Source organism: Delphinapterus leucas, chromosome 14 (assembly GCF_059928025.1).
Source record: "Delphinapterus leucas isolate spDelLeu-1000000601 "Yukka" chromosome 14, BTC_Dleu_Yukka2, whole genome shotgun sequence".
In the NCBI taxonomy this organism is placed as follows: Eukaryota; Metazoa; Chordata; class Mammalia; order Artiodactyla; family Monodontidae; genus Delphinapterus; species Delphinapterus leucas.
This window is the reverse complement of record NC_143142.1, coordinates 11263524-11283188: the sequence shown is the minus strand read 5'-3', so window position 1 is coordinate 11283188 and position 19665 is coordinate 11263524. Positions and strand designations below refer to the sequence as shown.

Below are 19665 nucleotides of genomic sequence, written 5' to 3'. Positions count from 1 at the left end.
CACACAAATCTGGCCTCCGGCACATGCACGCCACTGTTTCTTAAAAAAAAAAAAAAAAAGCCAAGTCTAGTGTCTGTATCAGGAGCATGGCCTCTGAGTCACCTGGACTTTAGTTAAGCTAAGTAAGTAATATCTCACCCTAGACGGCTCTGTGAAAACTGTCCCGTGGGTCAGAGGAAGGAAAGCCCTTGTCCACATCAAAGCGGCTCTGACCAGCAGGAGAGAACTTTCACCGACACCTCCTCTGCATCTGCATCAACGACGGACACTCCCATTCGAGGGAGTGGAAACTTCTTGGAATCAAAATGACCAGAGAGGGTCCAGCACTGCTGTCCATTAAGTGGACTGAAGGTTAAGGTCAGGCTCCGTCACTGCAGAAGTGGAATCCCTCTTCTACGACTGACCCTCACACCTCATGGGGAAGAGACTCCTGGCGAGGCCACTGGAATCTGGTTTTGCTACATTCTGTGTTCACAATCCCAAAGAGAGATTCTATTTCAATCCAAGACCAGATGTTTGGCCCATTGCTCCAGCTACTTGTCAGGAAGATTTATCCTGCTACAGAGGAAACAAGTAAGACTATGGAGACTGGCTTAAAAAGTTCTGTATGTGAGGAACTCTTTCATTTTCTTAGGGATTGGCAGCGCTAGCACTTGGTATGTTGTTAGGAAACTTCGCAGGGCTTTCCGGCATAAGTGCTTCAGTGATGACAGGACCCGAGGAGCCGTCCAGAACTGGACGTGGCCATCCCTTGTCCTGAAATGAGACGGAAACCAGTGCGTTATGGCAGACCTTGGAAATGTATGTTTTCACTGGGACAGATATCAATGTTTCTACTCTCACTTGCACTGGCAGGAGACTCTAGAGAGTGACACGCAGCCTGGACCTTGGAAATAGATATGGAGGCTGTGGCGCTGAGTAATTAAGGCTGCTGAGGGCAGCAGGAGAACTCAAGACACCTCTGGTTCCAAAGTGCTGTCTCTGTCAGTACAGCCCTTTATAAATCATACTATGGGTTCAAATGTAACAGGGAAGAGTGCCACCTGTTGAATTACAGATGTTCCCTGTAAGGTGGTCTCTGCCCTAAATGGTTTCCCATATAAATGCTGCATCGTCTTGATTTCTGCTTCCTTGCAGACTTGGCCTGTTAATAGCATGAATTTTAGATCTTTCACGTTGACATTTAGGCTAAATATTAAGAGTAAATGATAAACTCTATTAGCAGAAGAGAATATCAGAATTTTATGTAATCTCAGATTTCCTTAAAGCCTTCCTCACAGGCAAGAAAATTCTAGATGCTTTCTTTCCTTGAAAAGCTACGTGGAATACTCAGCAGAAACCACTACCCGTCTGCTCGGCTAACAGATACATACCCCGTGGCAATGACTCCGCCATGTGGAAAAAACGTGCAGCAGAGGCCATTGGTCATAGGGGCAAACGCAATTGGAGTTTTCAGTTCCAGGGCCCAGATCCTGAGGAGCCTGGAGGAGAAAGGGACGTGTCAGCAGACCTGGGGCCAGACCCCAAGGGTGATGCTACAAGCCCTTTCCAACGCTTGCTCTGAGGCCGCGGAAAGAGGTTTCTCTTCGTTACCTGTCATCCGCTACCGTGGCGAGGTACAAGCCTTCAGGGGAGAAGCACACAGATCTCAGGGAGCTGACGTGGACATCGCTGTCATCCATGGGGGGGTTGAGCTGGGTGTGGCTGAGGAGGACACAGGACAGTAGGTGGGCCTGGAGTGATGGCTGCCCTCCGCCCTCCGCCTTTCATCCCCAGGCAGGAGGCCAAAGTGCCATGGCCACAAAAAGGTTCCAGACATGTCTCGTACCCCGTGTGGAAAACCTGGGGATTTGCAGACTGGAAAAGACGACTGGAAACAAGTGCATTTCATACAGCTCCAGTGTCTTGTGGAGGGGGGCTGAAGGATTACTAATATTCCCTGTGCTAATTTCCTTATGCAAAGTAGGTCAGCCCTCGCTTTAATGCCACAGTACAAACTGAAAGTCTTTTTTAGGCTAAGATACATGATAATTATAGGACTACCTATTATTTGCTTCAGAAAACAACAGAGACAAAGGGGAAAAGTAGACCAAGTTGGTGAGAACATGAAAATTCACTTTGGAAATAACAGTTTCAATAAGATGATCATTCTGAACCTGTTACTACAGTTATTAGTAAGTGGAAAGAAAGAGTCACTGTGAGGTTTCGTAATGCTGAATCCAAAGCAGTACAGAGAGCCTCCTATAGCCGGAGACTTGAAGGCACTCGGGGCTAATTTGAGAATTGACAGTGAAACACTGCTGCACACCAGTGCCTCAGAATAAGCACGAACACACTGTGTCCTGGACCAAGACAGGTTTCCCATCGAACACCCCACCGGGAAGTGGAAGCGGGGAGGCAGTCCTTACTGGAGTGACCGTAGCCGCTCGCCAGTGTAGGGGTCCCACATGATCACATTGGTATCGTAAGAAGCCGTGACGAGCAAGGCAGAGTCAGGGGAGAAGTCGCAAGAGACGACGCTGCTCTGGTGGCCCTCCAGCTTCCGGATTAATGTGTAGGACCGCATGCTCCACAGGAAGACCTGTGGGAAGAACAGGTGCCTGGTCAGGGCGGAAACAGTGCTCAAGACGTGAACAGTGAGGAGAAGGCACAGCCTTGCCTCTCCAGGCCGCACAGCCAGGGGAAGCTAAGTGCTCCAGCCCCTTTTCTATGTTTCTTCTAGAACATGTCATACTGGCCTAAATAAAGTGACAGGTCTGAATTCTTGAGGCACAGAACCAACAGACATGCTCAAGGAGCTTACTTTAGGGGAGAATCAACCAACCGACCTCAGGAAGACAGCAGCCAGCATGGCTCAGGGGAAGCTTCTGGGTCCTGCTTCTGAGCGCTCTTAGCAAATAGGGCAATGCATGCTGAAGACCTAAGCCAAGGGCTACCTTGTCCTTTCACTTGAAACCAAAATTAGGGGTCAGAGGTGAATTCCTAGTCACCCAACAGAGCCATCTGACACCCGCCTCTGGTTTACAGGACCACAGAAATCTGCCCCACGGCTGTAGGTCTGACCTAGCTCCTTACTTGAAACCTTTCTGAGAATTAAAAGAAGTATTTTCTTTTTTTTCCTTTAAGAAAACTCTCACTTTCACATAGTTCCAAACCTCAAATCAATGATTAACCACCTGAGCTGTACCAAATAGTGAACTCTTAACTTTCCCAAGTCGGTCACAGCAAACAACAGCTCAATGCAGATGTAAAACTCAAAACAATCGGTTCCCAAACTGTTCCTGGGTTTCTAGTACTTTTGTTACAATAGACAGGATTTCAGGACAAAGTTCAACGAGTTACTGTACATTTTATGATTTGAATGGAAATCCTAATTAGGTGGATTCAAATTAGATGGTTCAAAGGAAATCTGGATCCACATGTGGGTTGCAACTTTTAAAATCATAGACTCCAACAGGGAAAGAAATTTTAAAAACATGGCTTTCCCATCTTGTGAAGGCAAAGAGCCCTCCCACGACATGACGGGAGCGACCTGCTTCCAAACACCTCCTCTCGTTTGGTTTGTGTCAAAGTGCAAATCAGAAAAGGAGGGGCCTCAGCCCGGCAGCGTGCCTCCCGCTGGGGCTGATTTGCAGGCGGCTTTCAAGGACACTGGCTCACTTACCCTCTCACGCATGAGGCCGCTTCCCTGAACTGAAGCAACAGAGCAAAGGGCACCCCAAGTTTGAGACTCACCGACTTCTCCCCAGCTGCAGAACACAGCATGCTGCAGTCTGGCGAGATGGAGCAGCAGTAAACCCACTGCAGGTGGCCCGATAACACCTGAATCTGTTTACCTGTCAGAGAAATGGAGCACATGGTGAGCCGACTCCCAAAACCAGAGCAGGAAGCCTGAAGAACCGGCAGTGGTGCCTCCCCCCAGCCCCACCCACTATATCCAGCGGTTCTCTAGCAGCTGAGCCCACGGGCCCCTTTTTTAATGCAGAGAAAGAAATATGACAGGATTTATCATTTAAATGCCTGAAATCTATTAACATGACGTTATAATGCCCAAGGGAAATCATTACCTACTGTTTCACCAAAATCCACAAGGTCAGTGGGACAAAGGCTGTCCACAGATCAGGTTTGATACATTCCTTTGATAACAGAGAACATTCTTTTCAGGTCCCCCAACCACCTCGGTTACTCTGAAGCATCCTTCCAAATTTGAAAGTGTTTACCTTCAATTCTCTGTCATTTATGCTCTGTAATGGTTTCCCCCTGGCCACAAGGATCCCACTCTCACCCTCCTCCCACCCTCGCCAGGATGTCCGGATGAGCAGTGGTGCAGCATAATTAGGGCCACATGCTCTGGAGGCAGGTAAACTCAGCCTTGAATCCTGGCTCCACTGTTTACTCAGCGCATAACCCTAGGTCACTCACGTCATCTCTTCAGATCTCCATCTGGGAAAAAGCTAAATGCCCATCAACAGAGGAATGGATGAATAAAGGGTAGTATTCCACCTGTTAAGTCAGATGAAATTAAGGAACTAGATTTTCCATGGAGTACTGTCTAATAAAAAAGAAAAATGCAGAAAAAATGTGAAGAATATGATTCCATTTTTGTGAAACAATGACCACCAAATCCATAAATGTAAAAGTGAGTGTCTGGGACTTCCCTGGTGGCACAGTGGTTAAGAATCTGCCTGCCCATGCAGGGGACACGGGTTTGAGCCCTGGTCCGGGAAGATCCCACACGCCACGGAGCAACTAAGCCTGTGCGCCACAACTACCGAGCCTGCGCTCTAGAGCCTGTGAGCCACAACTGCTGAGCCCATGTGCCAGCGCGCCTAGAGCCCGTGCTCCACAAGAGATGCCACTGCGATAAGAAGGCTGCGCACAGCAACAAAGAGTAGCGAGTAGCCCCCGCTCACCGCAACCAGAGAAAGCCCGCGTGCAGCAATGAAGACCCAACACAGCCAGAAATAAATAATTTTTTAAAAAGTGAGTGTCTGAATAGGATTACGCAAGTATAGAGAAAAATATGGAAGGCAATATGGAAGGGTCTTATTTAGCATGGGTGACAGGACTGCAGGGGGATTATGGAGGAATGCAAAGGAGGGGAGGATGAGAAAATTTGGGGGGAGAAGCCCCAAAAAAGGGGGGAAGAATGTATATGGTCATACATATGCATTTAAGAATTCATGTGTATGTGTGGGCATACAGAAATAAGTTTTATGAAAGTCAGTCATGGTTTCTTCAGCTCTCAAGTAAGAAGCGTACCTGCTCCCCCGGGGTAGGTGTGAGTGAATAAATCAAGGCAGGGTGGGAGGGCAGGGCCCCGTGCCTGGGGACACTACTTTAGTCCCCTCCTCTCCTTGAAAAGCCCTAGTAACTGGCCTAGTCCATTCTGCCCACTCTCAGCCCCTTCAGCGAGTCCTCCCTCCCTGCCTCAGATGGTGGCAAGGTGCCTGCGACACTCATTAAAAAAGGCGCTGCGGGACTTCCCTGGTGGCGCAGTGGTTGGGAGTCCGCCTGCCGATGCAGGGGACACAGGTTCGTGCCCCGGTCCGGGAAGATCCCACATGCCGCGGAGCAGCTGGGCCCATGAGCCATGGCCGCTGAGCCTGCGCGTCCGGAGCCTGTGCTCCGCAACGGGAGAGGCCACAGCAGTGAGAGGCCCGCGTACCACAAAAAAAAAAAAAAAAAAAGGCACTGCGTCTGATCACCCTCCCAGTCAGCAGGCCCACCTCAGACCACACAGCCACAAGCTCCACAGCAACAGGCAGACAGGACCCAGGGCGCGTTGCGTGACTCGATGCCTTCAGATGAGGACACCACAAGCACCTCCTTAGTTGCCTGACAAGTTATCAGGCTCGTTTCTGAGAGGGCAGGGACGGGGCCCCTCTCGTGGTGTGGAGAGCTGCACAGTCACCGCTCGGACTCTGCATCATCAGGGACGAGGGTGCTCTTCATGAACCGCCCACGTCCCCATTTCCTCCTTCCACCTCCCTCCACGCCTGCGAGGGAGAAGTGGCCCGGCAACCAATTCCCCTTCCCTGTGTCACCCTCCCAGCTGAGGAGAAACACCAGAGATGTATGGAATTCTCCGTCGGGCTGCTCCGGGATACAGTCCTGCTTAGAGCAGAACTGCACTAGGGCTGACCGCCCCCCTCCCCACCCCAGCCTGAGAGGATTCTCGTAGACCTAGATTCCACTGTACAAAGAAACTTTACTTCTAACAGGAAGTACCCAACATGGATGACTTCTTCCAGATCAGTGGTTCTCAACCCGGGGAGGCTGTGGCCTTTATGTTGACACTGGGCTCTGTCTGGAGACATTTTTGGTTATCACAACTAGAGAAGGTGCTACTGGCATCTCACGGGTTAAGAGGGCAAGGATGCTGCTCCACACCAGAATGCACAGGAAGGTCCGTAACAAAGAATTATCCAGCCCAGTATGGCAAGAGTGCCACAGCTGAGAAAACCTATTCTACACCATGTGTTTTCGAGAGGGGTGAAAACTGGTTCCTGATGGCCAGAAAAATCTGACCTTTTTAATGTACAAAGCACAGATACACATCCAGTACCTGAAGAGATATTCAATGTATTTTTGGCATGAAAATCTCCCAGGTGGTGAGGGGGCTGGGGAGGGTGACTAGGAGAAACATGTCTAAAAAGTCTCCTCAGGAGGCAATAACAGAAAAAAAGGTTGAGAAACACTGTTCTGGATAAAATGACACTGGTCAAGTAGAGAGAGGGGCAAATACAGTATTTTGGGGTTGCCAAGTCATTCCGTCACCTCCATACCATGTTTATTCAGGTCCCAGATGCGAAGAGTCTTATCTCGGGATGCAGAAACCAAAATCAAACTGCCACTGGGTGTGAAGCTCAGATCTCTCACGACGTCTTGGTGGCCAGACAGATTCAAAAGCAGGAGCCCTAGCGTGAGAGAGAGGGGCACTCGATCAGGGGGAGAGGCAGCTCTGGCCTACAGGTCACAGCCACACCCCTCAGCCAACTGGCGGCCCCTCTGGTCCCTGATCGGAATGTGCACGAGAGCCCCCTGGGGCCTGATCCCAGCCAGAAATGACCTACCTGTCTGTACCTCCCAAATCTTGATCTGCCCATCGTTGAGCCCTGTAGCAAGAATCAGGCAAGAGACGTCTGGCACCTGGGGATGGTGGCGTGCCCAGAGCTTCCTGCTGGGTGGAGAAGGCCACGGGCTGAAGGCCAAGCCCCAGACAATCTGCCCACAGTCCAGCGTCTTCTCCTTTGGGCTGCCTCGCCCTTTTGTATCATTTTTGCTGCTTCGGCTTTTGGCTTCGAACCCTTTAGGGATGCTGGGAAAAGCAGAGAGTTCTTAATGAGTCTGAAATTGCCACCAAGTCAATTGACTTTTCATTCTGGGGTACCTAAGCCTTTGAAATCCTAGAAACAAATAGGCCTTCAGTGAATTCTAGTACGACCTTTCTTCTTGTTTTTTTTTTTAGAATTCGTGTAACAGAGACTTCACTGGCCGTGGCTCATCCCATCTGTGACAGTCCTGCAGTGGGGCGACCTGCCTTGTGGGATAACTAGATCACAGATGCTCCAGGGAGCCATTTGCTTCTTCAGAAAGTTCTCCTGGGTTTTGGTGCGTGGAAGGAAAGATGCACTCCATGTTTCTCATGAGAAAGAAAGCATGCTGTAGATTTGGAACTAGGACAGAACTTAGAGCCTGAATAACCATGTGCCACTCTTCTGCCTCATACCCCCCTTATCTCTAGCTTAGAAAGTCCCCAAGGAGCAGGAAAATAAACCCAATTTTCGGGCCAACAGTTTGCTTGGTACATGCCAATTTCCACCTTCACTTGCTTTGCTCCAATCAATGAATGAGGCTCTTTCATTTACTTCTCTGATGGCACATCCAGTCCACGAACCAACCAGCAGGGCAGTGAAGGGAAGAACTCACAGAGCTGTTAAGGGGCACGCTGACCTCAAAGATCTCGTGGCCCAAGCCTTTCCTTTTACCTTCAACTTATGCTGAAACACAGGCCCAGACAAGCTAAATAAGACTCCGTCCCTAAGAAACAGGGCCCTGCCCACCACTCTGCCTCGCAGACAATGTCTCAAAGGCATGAGCAATTCAACAGTCCTGGGGTTCGGCCTGCAAACGCAGAACCCTTATCTGTAGTACACTTTATCACTGTAAGTATTCAGTCCTGCTTTGCTACATGGCCACACTCCGTGGTTTATCGAACTGGGGGAAAGAGTGATGATAAAGCTGGGACTCATTTCCATGAAAAATCCTATAGCCAACATACATGCAGCTGAACCTCTTTCTGTATTACATCTATTCCCGAAAACTTAAGTAAGTCATATTTTTGCCAATCGCATCATCGAAATATATTAAAGAATTTTAAGCAAGCTCACCTACAGAACTAGAAGGGAGAGACTGTGGCAAACGTGGGCTCCTTCAACTCTGAAAGTCTGTCATTCTAAAGCAGAGGCTGCGGGAGTGTGCCCGGGATGGCAGTCTGTTCTGTACGTGAAGCCGTCTCCCACCTCCACCAGGCTCGTCTGCCCACCTCTCGCCTAGGGACGTGTTCACGCTCGAGCAGCAGAGCTGACTTGTCTTGACAGAGACATACGGCCCCCAAAGCCAGAAATATTTACTATCTGGGCCTTTATAGAAAAAGTGTGCCGACCCCTGGTCTAAATGGCCAAACGTGGTCTGAAAATGTGTCGTTCTGACAGAACATCTGAAATGTGACACTGAATGTCTTTTCAATGAAGCCCACCCAATCCACATCCGGCCCCAGCCAGGCCGACACATACACTTCGAAGACCTGCCCAGCCCTGACTCGGGGGCCTTAGTTGGCCATACAGGGGAGAAGCACAGAAAAGGCAAGCTATGGGGAGAGCTCTGTAGGCCAGCTCAGAACCTCCAAAGTTACCTTTTTTTTTTTTTTTAATAAAATCCTGATTTCTGTATTTGAATTAAGGGATACATCTGTAGCTACTTTATTCCAAAGGAATTAAGGCACATTGGCATAGTAATTCATTTTACTATCATAAATTTAACATGTTAGGGGTAGAGATAACTTTCCTGGGGTCACAAAATTGGGGGCAGAACGGGAACTAGTAGTCAAGTCTTGGGTGTCCTAGCCTAGTGTTCAGCACATGCCCTGGACTTCAGAGTCTGCAATGAATTCAAGGGATGAGCTACATGGGAGGTGGCAGACACGACTGTGGGAGGGGGCCGCTCGGGGCCAGGGACAGTCATTAGGAGAATTTAACTTCACCAAAACTGAATCTTCAGAAAATTTTATTTCTAAAAGTAGTAGTACATTTATCTAGTTATTATCAATTATTTGCTCAATATCAAAAGCTCTACATTATATGATTTTTTAAATGTATAACAACCCTAACAAGAATATAAAGGCCCCAGATTTCCCCTTTTAAAGGACTTTTAAAATAACAATTATTTTAAATTATAAAATTAATAGTGAAACATGGGGAAATTTTGGAAATGAGAAAATTATAAAAATTACCCAGATCCTAATACCACTCTAACCACAGTAAACACTGTACGATGAATTTTTAATTTATGTGTACATTCACATGTTATTCAAAAACAAATTTGGGATCATACTGCAAATACAGTTTCATAGCTTGCTTTTTTCAGTAAGCCTTGTACTGTAAGCATTTCCTCAAGTTATTATTCTTCAAAATGTGTGATTTTTCCCTAAAACAAGTAACTGCTCATTTAACATATTAAACAATATTTCCCTCATTATATTAAACAAAAGATACACATAAAGGGTTAATGCTCAAATTTACATTTTCCCTAATATTGGAAAGATATATTTATGTATAGTAATATATATATTTGAATACAAGAGTGATTTTCAAGGAAGTAACAGATTTCCCACTTTATGCTTTTTAAAAAATACTTTTCCAGACTATATATCAGATTTAAGTCTGGATATGAAGTTGAGTCCCTTGTATTTAGACTGGGGGAACCAATAAATAATGATCTTGGCATCACCATTAAACTGAGTATAGAAGGAACTGAAAATTGTGATTAAAAAAAACAAAAACACACACAACAATCTCTGATGGCTACAGAAATATACAGCAATGCCCAAATTTCCTTAAGCGTTCTCTCATCACCAGATTTTAAGCTATTTCTGATTTTTAACTACCATATGATTAATTTCATGTTGAAAATCAGTGTATGTAAATGGATGACCTCCCATTTGCGGCAACATGGATGGACCTAGAGATTGTCATACAAGGTGAAGTAAGTCAGACAGTGAAAGACAAATACCATGTGATATCACTTATATGTGGACTATAAAAAAATGGTACAAATGAACTTATCTACAAAACAGAAATAGAGTCACAGATGTAGAACACAATCTTATGGTTACCGGGGGGAAGTGGCGGGAGGAATAAATTGGGAGATTGTGATCGACATATACACACTACTATATATAAAATAGATAACTAATAAGGACCTACTGTATAGCACAGGGAACTCTACTCAATATTCTGTAATGACCTATGTGGGAAGAGAATCTAAAAGAGAGTGGATATATGTATATGTATAATTGATTCATTTTGCTGTACAGCAGAAAATAACAACATTGTAAATCAACTGTACTCCAATAAAAGTTTTTAAATAAATAAATAAATCGATGACCCCATTTCTGAGATTCCTAATCGCAGGAAGAGCAGTTTTAAGGTCCTCGAAATGGCCTTCCTTCCAGCAAGTGCACAAATTTATACTCCTCAACCCCAGCAGCGTGCAGAGTACCCATCTCAGCAAATTTTCATCAGCGTTACCTATTATCAAGGCAACAAGTTTCAGACTGAACTTATAAAAAACTTAAATCTAACGTGCTACTTGTAAGAAATGCTTAAAGCAAAACAAATGAGACCCTCATGGGCAGGGGCCATGTTTGATTTATTTCAGGATTCTCAGCCCCTGGCTCTGCGTCAGGCAAGGAAGACTACAACAACTGTTGGGTGAGTAAATAAATACAGACATAGAGTTGCCCTGTGACAAATGAAAAAAATACTGATGCTGGGCCATCTGACTGGGAGCTCACAGCATTCAGATACTGGGACTTGTCCAGCCCAGAGACAGAAAAGCTAGATAATATCAGGAACTGAACTTGGTTGATAATAAAAAAGGCAACTAGCCAATTTTAAAATGGACCAAGGATCTGAATAGACATTTCTCCAAAGAAGACATGCAAAGGGCCAATAATCACATGAAAAGGTGGGCAAGATCAGTAGCCAACAAGGAAATGCAAACCAAAACCACAATGAGATGCCACTTTGCTCCCACTAGGATGGCTATACTATAATCAAAGACAGTCGAGGGCTTCCCTGGTGGCACAGTGGTTGAGAGTCCGCCTGCTGATGCAGGGGACACGGGTTCGTGCCCCGGTCCGGGAAGATCCCACATGCTGCGGGGCGGCTAGGCCCGTGAGCCATGGCCGCTGAGCCTGCGCGTCCGGAGCCTGTGCTCCGCAGCGGGAGAGGCCACAATAGTGAGAGGCCTGTGCCCGCAAAAAAAAAAAAGACAGTCGATAACAAGTGTTGGTCAGGATGTGGAAAATTTGGAAATCTCCAACATTGCTGGTGGGATTGTAAAATGCTGGAACCACTTTGAAAAACAGTCTGACAGTTCCTCAACCAGTTAAACATATACAAAAACATATATCCACACAAAAACTTCACATAAGTGTTCACAGAAGCATTATCTAATAGCCAAAAAGTGAAAACAACCTGAATGTTCACCAGTGGATAAACTTATAAACAAAATGTGGTGTCTCCATAAGATGGAACATTATTTGGCAGTAAAGGGAAATGAAGTAATGAAGCATGCTACAACACGGATAACCATAAAAACAGTATCCTAAGTGAAAGAAGCCAGTCAACTGACTACACAGTGTATGATTTGATTTGTACGAAATGTCTAGAGTAGGCAAATCTACAAAGACAGAAAGTAGATTAGAGGCTGCTCAGGGCTGGAGAGCAGAGGGGGATTAGAGGGTTTCTTTTTGGGGTGACAAAAATGTTGTAAGACTGATCATGGTGATGGTTGCACAACTCTGGATATTCTCAAGTCACTTAGCTGTATACTTTATTTTTTTGGTGAAAGACAAGTTTACTTGCCTCCAAAGGACTCAGGTAATTTAGGGAAATTTAAAATACAGTTAGTTGGTAAGGGGGAGTCGTCCCTAACCAGCAGCTGCCGGATAATCAAGCCTAACTACCCAGCTGGGCCTCTGGCTGCACACTTTAAATGGGCAAACTGTACGGCGTGTAAATTATATCTCAGCAAAGCTGTTAAAAAAAAGAAACTCAGGGCTAACATAATCTCGATGGAGTTAATTTTCACAGGTACAGAATGTGGGACCCTGGAAACCTCACTGATCCAATTCCTGAACTGTTTTGGCCACCTTGCCTCTCCTGCTCTCGGGCAGGGAGCCATCTGGGAGAGCGCTCAGTTCCCCAGGACTCCCTCACTCCCTTGGGTGTGAAAGAACTTACAACTGCTCTTCCAGCGGCCAGGGGATCAGCTTGACAATGCAGTGTCCTTGAGACCAGGCGAACCAGGAACCATCCGGAGAGAAGGCAACGCTCCACGTTTCACAGCTTGACTTCCAATCAAACTGATGGGGGCGCCCGGGCTTGAGTTCGGCCAGCAGCAGTGGCTCCTCTGGGGCAGGAGACAGCATGCTTCAAACAGGCACCCTCACCTCGAGGGTAAGGGCAGAACCAGGCCCCTGACCACCTTGCTGACTCAGAAACTGGAAAGCCACCGAGGTCTCCCCATGGCAAAAAGTGACAGTCCGGATTCTGGGAGGGAGTTGTCATTTAAATGACCTGGGGCACTAACAGTAGCCACAGGCTGAATTCCAGTGGGGTTACTCAGTGCTGGCACTCCTGACTTCTGGTTAACCGTGACTCAGAGTAACCTTTGTAAGAGTGAATCCAGTGAAGGGAGGTCTGATTTTCCTATGAAAGCCCGAAGAGGAAGAAAGGAGACAGGCCAGGCAAGGATCAGACGGTGCTGATCAGGAAGCCTTCAGATGCACTTAAGGTCTCTCCAAAAGAACCTGCTACTGGGAAACAGGTGAAAGGAGGAATATCTGAAACTCACAGGCTCCCTCTCACTCCCCGTCATCCTCCCCATCATCAAGGCTAAAATGTTCAGCACTGGCCCTGCTTCCTGTCACTCAGACTTCTTGATCTGGCCTCCCACTTCCATCTCCTCTCTGTTCTGGCCTAAACCTTCATCCCATCTTGCTCCGATCTTTTACAAGACTCTCCTGATGCATTTTCTCCTGCCCCCAGGGACCCTGCTGAAGCTGAAACGCACATCACAGACAGTTCTTTCAAATACATTCCAAAGCTCCCACCTGCCTACCAGATAAAGGCAGCTGAGACCCGGCCTCCCAGCCCACCCCACCGGCCCCAGCCTTCCCTTTCCGGTCGTCTCCCTGCACGCCACACGCCGGCCACACACACCTCCCTGTCGTGCCCCAAGTAGCTCATCTGAGTTCACACCTAGACTCATTTTCTGCTTATGAGAATCCCACTGAGATTAGCAACCCAGAAGCATACCCAGATCTCACACTATCAAAGCGGAAGTAAGTCCCACTCTCCTTATTTCTTTCTCTCCTGTAGTGACAAGTTTCCCTCTGCCCCAACGCCACCCCCAGCTGGGAATTTACGCAGCCGCCTTCAAACACCAAGCCGATTCAATCCTTGTTTCTTTATTTTTTGGGGGGGGGCGGAGGGGGGAGGCTAGCACAGCGTCCTGTGAAGGGCGGGGGCTGGACTGGTGCTTCTTCATTGACCTGAAGGGCAGTCCCCAGTTCAAGTCTCCCCTACAGCGGAAGATTCTCAATGGCTGACAAAGCTTGTAAGTTCAAGGCCTTCAGAACTGATTTTTTGATCGCTACGATTGTGTTACCTACGAATATAAAAACTGGCTTCCATCCTGAATGAGGTCACTGTCTGATGTGTATGTTCCACTTTAGCAGTTTTGAGACTTTGACCTTTTTATAGCTGTTACCAGATAGATACTAATTTAAACAGCCCCTATTTCGTATATTTTAGGACACATCTTTATAAGTCTTCTCAGTTTGACCTTGTTAAAATCAGGATGTGTCAAGCGATGACTTTTCATAGTTAAATAGGCAGTATTTTTTTCAGTGACACATATTGGCAATACAATCCATGATATCCTGGATTCAATGAAACAGACGGTAAACATGCATATATGTAAATAATATTTATACGTATATATATATTTTTTTCTGACATGCATTATAGGAAAATACATGGGTATATCTTGTTTCATGAAATAAATGTATTGCTGAAAATTCTGTCTTTAAATAGAATTTTAATAAATCATATTAAGCCTTTATGGCTTTGTTATTTAAAGAAAATTTAAGGAAGTTTCCTTTGTAAAGAGAATATTAATTCCCTGAGGTTCTATGCTTAAATCTAGGTTTTAATATATCAGATCTGTCTAAATTGGCATTTGTATACGCCCAGGTAATTCCTCCTAGAAATCTGTGTTTGCACAGGCGATCCTTTCACTTACACAATTACTTGTGTATCTGAGCACAGTCCTCTGGATGTGAGTATCTGCATGGTAAGAAGTTACTTTATACTGTAAATCCAAAACAAGACTCAGTGTTACGCAGCAACCCCGTGGCGTTTATTCCCATTATTTCTAGATATCTTCTTAAGGTAAACGAGCCCTATTCTGTTAATGCCTCCTCATGGGGTCCAGTGGTTCTCAGCCGGGGGCACTTTTGGCCCCCAGGGACATGTGGCAATGTCTGGACACATTTTGGTTGTCGTAACCAGAGGGGGTGCTACTGGCATCTAATGGGTGGAGGCCAGGGATGCTGCTCAACATCCTACAGTGCACAGGGCAGCCGCTACAACGAAGAATTATTTTGCTCAAAATGTCAGTGGTGCTGAGGTTGAGAAGCCAGATGGAGTCAAATATTAAATGACATTGACTGATCTGGAGGTACATTTTCATCACCTGACTTCATTCCACCCTGGTAATGTTCACACTTGGTTCGCTTCCTCCACAATACGCACGTTATCCATCCTTTCGACACCATGGAGGCTCCACACAATATGAAAAGGGGTCACCCCTGACTTCTCTCTTTTCTTTACCTCCCAAACCAAATCCATTAACTAGTTCTACTGCATCTGCTTCCAAAAGACTTGCCAAACCTAACTTTCCTCCATCTCACGGCTGCTATTCTAACCTATGCAACATCGTCTCATCCAACATTGGCTCGTATATGCAACATCAGCTCTCACTAAGCAGACTCCTAGCTCCCTCTGCTAGGAGACTGCTCTCCGGACTCCCCCTCTGGCCCCCACCACCCATTCTCCTCACCTTTCAGAGTGATCAGTTTCGATCACTCTTAGAATAAAATCCTCACCCTGCCCTGGAAGTCCTGCACACTGGCCTTCTCTCACCCCTCGACTATGCTCAATTAGTTCCGACCTCAGGGCCTTTGCACCAGCTATTCTCTTAGACTGGAATGCCTGCATGCCTGGCACCTTCTCTTCATCCAGGTCTCGGCTCAAATGACAACTCCTTAGAGAGCCCTGCTCTGATCCCAAGTCAATGTCCTTCATAACTCCTCACTTTATTTTCTTTACAGCACAATCACCATTATGATTATTATCCGTCTCCCTCCAGTTAGGACATCAATGCCACCGACAGAGCAGGGACCTTGTATGTTTATCCCCAGTGCCTAGCAGAGTTCCTGGCAGACAGCAGGCACTCAGTAAATATTTGTGGAATAAATATACATGGTATCTCTCTATAATATAAATGAAATGAAGCCCCTTAGACTATTATGATGCCTTTGCCAAACATTTTACATGAAATGCTTCTTAAACATAAGCCATACCCAGATTTCACACTCTATTTCTGTGATTTGGGGATTTAATCTCTTGCTATTTCAGGCTCAAGAATCCAAGGACTAAAATAAGAAAAAAAACGAAGGAACTACGGAGATTCTGAAGAGGAGGCTGGGCCCAAACTAAACTTGGCTGCTGGAAAAGAAAGCCATAATTAGTGCAGAACTTTAAAAAAAAAAAAAAAAAAACCAGAGGCAAGAGGATCCAGCTTCATCTGGGATTGTACCTGCCCTGGCCCTTCTTGCTGAAAAGGCCTATGGATCTGAGTTTTCTAATTAAACACTGGGATGTGTTTGGATAATCAGGCAGAGTGGAAAGACATTTACCATGGGCCTCTTCTGTGAAAGGAGATTTGCCTGAACACAGAGAGAAGCTATGAGTGACTCTAGCCGGCAGGAAGCTTGTTGATTTGTCCTGCCTTGAGATCTCTACATGAGATGTTCCATCCGTTCAGAAAACTCTGCCTGGCTGGCCCCAGATCCTCGCCCAGCTGCTCTGCCTACCCTTCAGGCCTCAGTGCTGGTGTCACCTTCTCAGAGACCTTCCTGGCCTCACTATCCAAAGTGGCCCAATCACTTTCTTTTCACTCCACTGAATTTTCTTTATAACTATCACTCACACAACTTCTCTTGATTGCTTGCTTCCTTTTATGTAACTGTTGTTTCTCTCTTCCCCACCCTCATTCCGAACTGTTCACTGCTTTTGGGCTGTGCTGTCCAATACAGTAACTGCTAGCCACACGTGGCTACTGACCTTCTGAAATGTGGCAAGTCCCAATTACGATGGGCCATTAGGTACATGATACATACTTTACTTCAAAGACGGTACAAAAGCAAAAATCTAAAAATTTTCAATAATTATTCATGATTACGTTATAATGATAATATTTTAGATATGCGGGATTGACAAAGATATAATTTTAAAATTACTTTCACCTGTTTCACTTTTTTTTTTTAAACACAACTACTAGAACATTTCAAATTGCATATGTGGCTCGCGTTATATTTCTATTGGCCGGTGCTGGCCTAGAGAGTGCCTGGCCCATAGTAGACACTCAATAAATATTTGAATGAATAAATACATTCTAACCACTACTCTGAAGATATCTACTGCTGTCCATTACAATTAGTCCCATTACAATGGTCTTTATTCAGTTTCAAAAGAATAAAACTCTGGCCTTTTTTTTTTTTTACCGGTAGCTTGGCAGCTCTCAACAGCTCAGCCCACACCCCAAAACACAGTCGTCAATCATTAGGAAAAACCCAGAACTGGAAACAGATTCCTGCTGAAAAGGGAAGCTAGCTCCAGATCGCTTTCAGATATAAACTAAAAGGAGTCAATGGAATAGACAGCGGAAGCTATAAAAAGATTCACATAAGATTTCAGACAAACAGTAGGGGCCATTTAACAACAGTTCTATGGGTAACAAACTCACCGAAGAGAAAGCCCTTATCTAGATGGGAAGGCAGAGAGAGCTACCTCTACACCTGGTACTGAATGCCTTACTCCAGCAAACAAAGAAATGTCATTTCCCAAATTAAAAAGTTACACCACCCCAGGGAAAACCCTGATTTCAACCCACCCACCCACAATCCCTGCTCCATCAAAGAAGCCAGGGAAACACAAAAACATCCACGATCAGAATCCTCCAGACCAGAATGAAGCTTGAACTTCACTGGAAGAATACAAAGAGGTTCTGGAACAAATTCTGAGCCTAGGCCTTGACCCCCTTCTGAGAAATTTCCCCTCAGGAAACCGTCTTTAAGCATGGGAGTATATTCAAGAGTTGGGACTCCCAGAATAAATCACAAGCCCACTCCAAATTTCTATTAGTGGGGTTTAGGGGCAAAGTGGTTGGAAAGAAGAAGCCTGAAGGACGCGTCTTGAGGTTTGGCCTTTGCATAACAAGCACACCATTCCCACTGAGGCTGCATGGTCATTTGGGCTGACCCTCCAAGTGCTTCCAATATTCTCCGACTTCCACACCGTTTTCTGATGACAGCTGTTAACAAGGAGAGGCAAGTACCTCACTCATCGGTGTATCCTAAACTTGTCCCCTCATCCATGTCACCAGGTATCGGCAGCTCGGCTCTACAAATCAGTCTCTATTGGGAGAGGCTTGGAATATGTTTTTTCAATAGGGATTCCAGACCCCATTTTCACGCACAGACAAGTTTGGGAAGCTCCCAACCACACGCTGAGGCAGATACTATTATTAACCCATTTTGCAACTACAAAACAGACTTGGGTTAAGCGGTTCGTCCACGATCACACAGCCTGTAAGGAGCAGAGCGGACTCCCACCCAGACCTCGAGTGCAGCACCTGGGCACCCACCCTCTCGGGTATCACCCCCCCCGCCCGAGGGCCTGGCGCCCGTCATGTCCCACCCGGGCGTTGGCGTCGGGCCCCGGGCGCCCCCGACTGTCCCGGGGATGGGGATCCCCGCCGCGCAGAGGCCCGTCTTCCCCGGGTCCAGTCGGCGGCGGGAGACGGGGCGGCGGCCGCTGACAGCGAAAGCGAAACAAAGCTGGTCGCCCGGGGCGCACCCTGCCGCCGGCCGACGCGGACGGCCCAGGTCCGGCGCCCCCGCCGTCCCCATCCCCCGCCCCGGCCGAGGCCGCGCCCCACCCCCCCCGGGAACGGGCCCGGCCCCGCCGGCGGGGAACGCGCGCCACGGCCCCACTCACCTCCGGCCTCCATGGAGGACGCGCGCGGCCCCGCGGCAGGCGGCGGGCGCCTCAGCCCCCCGGGCCGCCGGCCCTCATGCCGCCCCCGCGCCGCCCGCCCCCGCCCCGGCCCCGGCCCTGGCCCCGGCCCCGCCGCCGCCGCCGCCGCCGCCGCGCCCGCCGCCGCCGCCCGGAGAGGCCATCAGCTGCTTCCCGTCACATGGCGGCGGGCGCGGGCGGGGACGCGCGGGGGGCGGGGCCGGGGCGGGCTGGAGAGAACCTGGGAGCCGGGCTGCGGGACGGCGGGGGGCGGGCAGGTGGACGCCGGGCGGGAAAGGGTCGGCCCTGGGGGTGGGGGTGGGGGTGGAACGGGGCCGAAGGGAAAGCGGGGGGGGGGAGGCAGGTGGACGCGGGCAGGAGAAAAACCTGGGGTTTGGGGGAGCGGGGCCCGGGGAAAGTGGGGGGGCAGGTGAAAACACGGGGGTGGGGAGCGGAGCTCAGAGGAGAACGGGGGGCTATGAGGACAGACTATAACCTGGGGCGGGGGGTGCTGAGGGAAAAACCGGGGTGGGAGGCAGGCAGGTGAACGCGGGGAGGGGTCGGGGAGCGGGGCCGAGGGGAAACGGGGGCCGGAGGGGGAAATGGGGGTGGGAGAACCAGGGGACAGATGGAGCGCCTCTGGTAGACCTGGGAGGAGCGGGGCTTAGGGGGAAAGGCGGGAATGGGGGGGATGGGAGGAACGAGTGGGGGGCCAGGTGATGATCGGGGATGGAGGGAGGAGGTGTGGGTTTAAAACGGGGTGAGGTGAAGCTGAGGGGAAAACGAGGAAGGGGGTACGGAAAGGCACCGGGGAGCTGAGGAGAAAACGGGGGGAGATGGGACAGGGGGAAAATCGGGGGTGGGGGCGGACCAGGGCGGAAGGGGGACCTGAAGACGCCGGCGGTCAGGAGAATGGGGGAGACGAAAAGCAAAGACTGAGGAGAGAACTGGGGGGATGGGGTCCCGGAACCCCGGCGGGAGAGAGGAAATGAGGCAGAGGAGTAAAATTGGC

At 48.2% G+C, this 19665-nt stretch overlaps 1 protein-coding gene across 2 annotated transcripts; it reads right to left on the bottom strand.

The window, feature by feature from the left end:
- Positions 1–43: 43 nt before the first annotated feature.
- On the bottom strand, positions 44–18726 carry WSB2 (WD repeat and SOCS box containing 2). 2 transcript variants are annotated; one of them, XM_022597794.3, is made up of 9 exons: positions 18636–18726; positions 12531–12699; positions 7077–7321; positions 6789–6920; positions 3736–3836; positions 2409–2581; positions 1594–1704; positions 1374–1481; positions 44–756 (listed from the first exon to the last, which is right to left on the bottom strand). In XM_022597794.3, exons 1-9 carry the CDS (start codon positions 18646–18648, stop codon positions 594–596), a joined length of 1215 nt encoding a protein of 404 aa, XP_022453502.1. In that variant the 5' UTR covers positions 18649–18726; the 3' UTR covers positions 44–593. The 2 variants fall into 2 exon arrangements, with proteins under 2 accessions (XP_022453502.1, XP_022453501.1); XM_022597793.3 differs by lacking the exon at positions 18636–18726 and having other exon boundaries at positions 12531–13427.
- Between the last annotated feature and the right edge of the window lie 939 nt (positions 18727–19665).

Excerpts from the sequence above, each read along its gene's own strand:
- WSB2 (XM_022597793.3), bottom strand. The coding sequence starts at position 12,718 with ATGCTGTCTCCTGCCCCAGAGGAGCCACTGCTGCTGGCCGAACTCAAG. Across the intron at positions 3,837-6,788 it reads CTGGGACCTGAATAAACATG|GTAAACAGATTCAGGTGTTA; the intron begins GTATGGAGGTGA and ends TTTCTCTGACAG. Across the intron at positions 1,482-1,593 it reads GCCACGGTAGCGGATGACAG|GCTCCTCAGGATCTGGGCCC; the intron begins GTAACGAAGAGA and ends TTTCTCCTCCAG.